We start from the raw sequence: 4,491 nt of genomic DNA, 5'->3' as shown, positions 1-4,491 counted from the left end.
TTGTGTTATTAGGTGATTAGGTGGTGAATTGCGGAAACTGTGTTTGTCGTTACGACAAAATTAACATGGAGTCTTATGGCAAAAGGTATGTCGTTACGTCAAGGAAGTTACGTTACCATCTCTCCCTGTGGAGTGGGCGTGTCGGTACAGGTCCGGGTTGAGCGCCTTGAGACAGGTCCGTACTTGGGGAACTTCTGTAGAGTGACTGGAGCGTGGAGTGGGTGCTCAAGGTAAGTAAACGAAAAAATGCTCTCTTAATTTTTATTAGCACATAATACAAACATAACATTAATATAATCTAGAAATTTTGCAATATATATAAGTGAACTTTAAACTAAGGCTGTCCGTGACGTATGTTACTGAGGCTATAGTGTCCGTAAGGTAGAGTATCAAAGCTGTTTGATAAAATTTGTCGTTTGTCATCATAAGGATTTAAAGCAATTTTATTTTGTTCAACGCTATAAATTTCATGATTATAGGAACGAATAGACCGTTGGGTTACCGAAGTGATTTTAAAATTTTTTAAGCATTCGACGTAATCGTTAAAAGTTAATTTGTTACGGACAATAGTATGTTTCACTCCTTTCGCTTTTTTGGTAACCTTTCCATCTTGAATTTTAAAACTGTACATTTTTGACCTGAGTCCAACAAAATGAGAAATAATTTTTCCATTAGCTTCATCCTTCATTAGTCCTAAGACTTTTTTATTTGTCGGAGGGATATTGTATGGATTGTTGGTAGGATAATCGGAAGTATCAAATTTCGTTAGATCTCTCTTTATGATTTCTTCATAAACGTCATTACAACAGAGTTCGTAAATAAAACTGTCGGTGTCCATGTACATGAGCTTGCACCGATCAACTCCCATTTTCGGTAGCATGTACTCATAATGAAAATCGTACATGTATATTTTAGACAAGTCTAAAATTGCCATGCCTATGTACAGTGGTTTATTGAAACAGATTGAAGACTTTTTCAGTTCAATAATAACAAGGTTTTCATCTAGAATTAATCTGCTATGAAACCTAGGACTAGAAATAAAATTTTTTGCACCATAACGTCCTTCCCAAGATTTAACAATTTTAACTACGCGGTGCTTTCGAATATTTTCCATCGTTTTCCCAAACACCGCGTTATTAAACAGCTTGAATAAATTTTTTTCAAAAGTTGATTGAGCTTGTGTTCGAAACCCGTTATTTAATTCAATATAAGATTTTAACCATGGTGACTGGTTAAACTTTAAAATTTTGTGAATTTTTGTCGGAACTAATCCATGTTTTAACATTTGCTTTAAATTCCTATAATGAACAATATAATTTTGTTTATGAAACAGAGTGGTCATTAATTTGGGTAATTTCGATTGTGGCGGTTTAAGATGTTCAGGTGCGAAAGGAAAGTCCTTATGCGTGTCATGTAACTTATTTGGGTACTGTAAATCTACCTGCAAAATATACCCTACGGGGGAATCGTCAGGAATAGTTAATACGTCAAAATTGGTATCTTCTATCCATTCGAAGCCTCCGTAAGGTAAAGGTTCACACATTGCCTTTCCGTACAAATTGTTCACATCTAGGTAAAGAAGGTATTTAGACGGTTTTACAGGATCATAGTCAAACATGTACTTGTTGTTTGCTTCTGAATATCTACTGCTACACACAGAAACGCCACCACGAATACCTTTTTCAATAAACATTATTTGATCGATATCGTGTAATAACTCCAACTTGCATTTAGTGTACTTTAACATACAGTCCCAAGTATATCCGGGCATGGTAAAATACCATGAAGGATCGAGATTATGAGTTGAAATACAATTTAATCTGAAATGTTCAAAAATATCAGCTAAAAGTATAACATCAGTTTTTAAATACAAATCTGAATATTCTCCCAAAGTCTGAATATTAAAAGAATCCCATACCTTCGATGCATGACTATATTTTTCGTCGTCAATATGCGAATCTTCTAGTTTATTATAGAAATATTCCTTGGATGGTAAAGTTTTTTCATCAAGTTTATCAATACTATCAATATAATCATAGCAAAACACACCTTTACACGTTAAGAGTTTAAATTTTTCTTCCGTCACATCTAAAAATTGACTTTTTAAAAGTTTTAAATTTTCGGGTTGCATCGATTTTGCAAGTTCATCGAGAGAAGCCCCCAAAAATCTATACGAATCAATATAGCGAAATTTAATGTCATTTTCTGTTACATGATGGGTGAATGAAATATATTTTTCTTTGTTAATAGGTAGTACACTTAAACATCCTTTTTTACATAAAAGTTTGATTAAAAAATGAGAATCGTATCCGGAAAGATTCTGGAAAATTATCGGCACCACAAACTGCTTACGAAAATTTAAATTGCATACTGAATGAGCAAATCCTCTGAAAATACCCGTGAAATGATCATGATCTCGAACAATTTCATCTTTAGGGGAAAACGGTTTTTCACAAATGTGACACCTTTTAGCCATTGATAAATCAAGTTGGATGTTCATTGGAGTGTTTTTCTTTGTTTCATTATAAATAAATTTCGACAGTTCAATCATTTCATTAACAAACCATTCAACACAGTTAGTACCTCGAAACATTTTGAACTGAGATAAAGAGTCATTATATGCACATTTGATGAAATATCCTACACTAAAAGGAATGTGTCTTTGATATTTACCTAAATCATTCGAGAAAGAAACGTTTTCCAATTGACTTTCGAAATCAGCATAAATAACAAATGGGGCTTTTTGTTGATAAACATGATTTTTAAACTCTATAAAGTCGTATTTGGGAAACGAAATATGACAGTCATTCAACTTAGTGCACAATACTTCATGTGTTAATAATTTTTGATGGTTGGAAAAATAATTTAAACATCTATCACAAATAAATTTACGTTGTTTATGTTTGTTTAACTGACTGGATAATAATCGTGATAAATCTTTAATCCAGCAATAGTGATAGATAATATTGGTATCTTCTTCTTCTACTACTGCATCTGTGGGAACCGGATTATAGTCATTTAATTTAGGATAATATTTGTTCTGAATTAAAAGCAAATTAATATGTTTGTTTAGTTTTTGAGGTGTTAATCTGACTGGAACTACTGCATAGAATGTTGTCGGTACCGTTGACATTTCTAAAGCGTAAACATTTACCGATATATCGTTTAATTTTTCAAATTTATATATTTTGTTTAAAGGCATAGGCATTTCTAAATTTGTGGTATTTAAAACAGTGCTGTAATGTGGATATGAAGTAATACGATTATTGTTATTTATAACAGGATAAATAGCACTAACAATCGACCAATAGAAACAGGCTTGATCGTCATTTTGAATATTAATGCAAGCCCGTTTCTTTGAAATTTCTTTAGGTAATTTGATAAAAGTTGAACCGCTACCCATTTCAAATTTATTAATATTAATTTCTAAATAATCGATTTTTTGTAAAGCAAAGCCTGAATCACGTTCCTGAAATTCTGACAGTTGGTTTAATACTTGATCTTGGATATTTTCGCGAAACCAGCCAAGTAAATTCGTTCCCACATCAATGATTGCATAGTTTGTATTAAAATAGAAAATGTTAATTATTTCCTTATCCCCAGATTTTTTAATAAACTCCCCACAAAATGTGGAAGCTACCTTAATAACTGGATTTTGTTTTAAAAACTCTTTTATCTTCGTTTCAAATAAAAGAGAAGAATCGTTTAAGAATTGATTTATATCCTTATGCGTCAAATTAATAATAACATTCGATGTTACATTTTGATTGAAACATGAAACCACGTTTTCCCACGAAATCCTACTTTCAACATTACTTGTTTCTCGATTTAATCCCTCTATATTTTCTAGTTTTAGTCGAAGTAGTTTTTTAATTACATTTAATTGATGTAAATTTGTCTGCAATTTGCGGTGCATACGATATGGTAAACCACCTTTACCGATTAAATTATTACAAAGGATAATCAATTTTTGCACTCGGTTCAACCAAACAGTTAGGTTTCTCTTACATAATTTATTAATTTGGTGTCTAATTTTTTTAAAACCTGTAATAACATCTAAGGATTTTTTCAACAAGTTATCCGGATCCATGATACAATACCCTTTCTGTTGCTGCTGCTGCTGCTGCTGCTACTAATTCTTCAAGCCAAACAGATTTCGAATAAAATCAGCGGATTCGGATGTCCTATGTCTTTTGTTCCCCTAAAGACAAGGGCGTATTTTCCTTCGACAAAGTTATGCAGCTGCGGTTCAAACGTCTCAGTCACTCTTCGAGGGAGGAATACCACAGTGGTTTCCAAGTGTAATAAAATGTTTTTACCGTATTTGGTATTCGAAAGTGTAGCTTTATAGATCAAATATTTTTCATTAATTGTTAAATCTTGTAGTTTAACCAGTGCTTTATCATTCTTTACAAGACACACTTGGTTTAGTTTTTCCAAATCCATTCTGTTTTAAAATTTAAAGACTTTAGTCATTTACAGTTAAAAAAA

The 4,491-nt window shown here is 32.2% G+C and overlaps 1 protein-coding gene across 1 annotated transcript; it reads right to left on the bottom strand.

Annotated features, from left to right (window-relative positions):
• Positions 1–334: 334 nt before the first annotated feature.
• On the bottom strand, positions 335–4,021 carry LOC136350201 (uncharacterized). The gene has a single exon (XM_066301713.1). The coding sequence runs from the start codon at positions 3,914–3,916 to the stop codon at positions 335–337; it is 3,582 nt and encodes a 1,193-aa protein (XP_066157810.1). The 5' UTR covers positions 3,917–4,021.
• Positions 4,022–4,491: the final 470 nt, after the last annotated feature.

This window comes from Euwallacea fornicatus, unplaced genomic scaffold (genome assembly GCF_040115645.1).
Source record: "Euwallacea fornicatus isolate EFF26 unplaced genomic scaffold, ASM4011564v1 scaffold_164, whole genome shotgun sequence".
NCBI lineage: Eukaryota > Metazoa > Arthropoda > Insecta > Coleoptera > Curculionidae > Euwallacea > Euwallacea fornicatus.
Note: the sequence above shows the minus strand (reverse complement) of the source record. Positions and strands in the feature narration are given on the sequence as shown.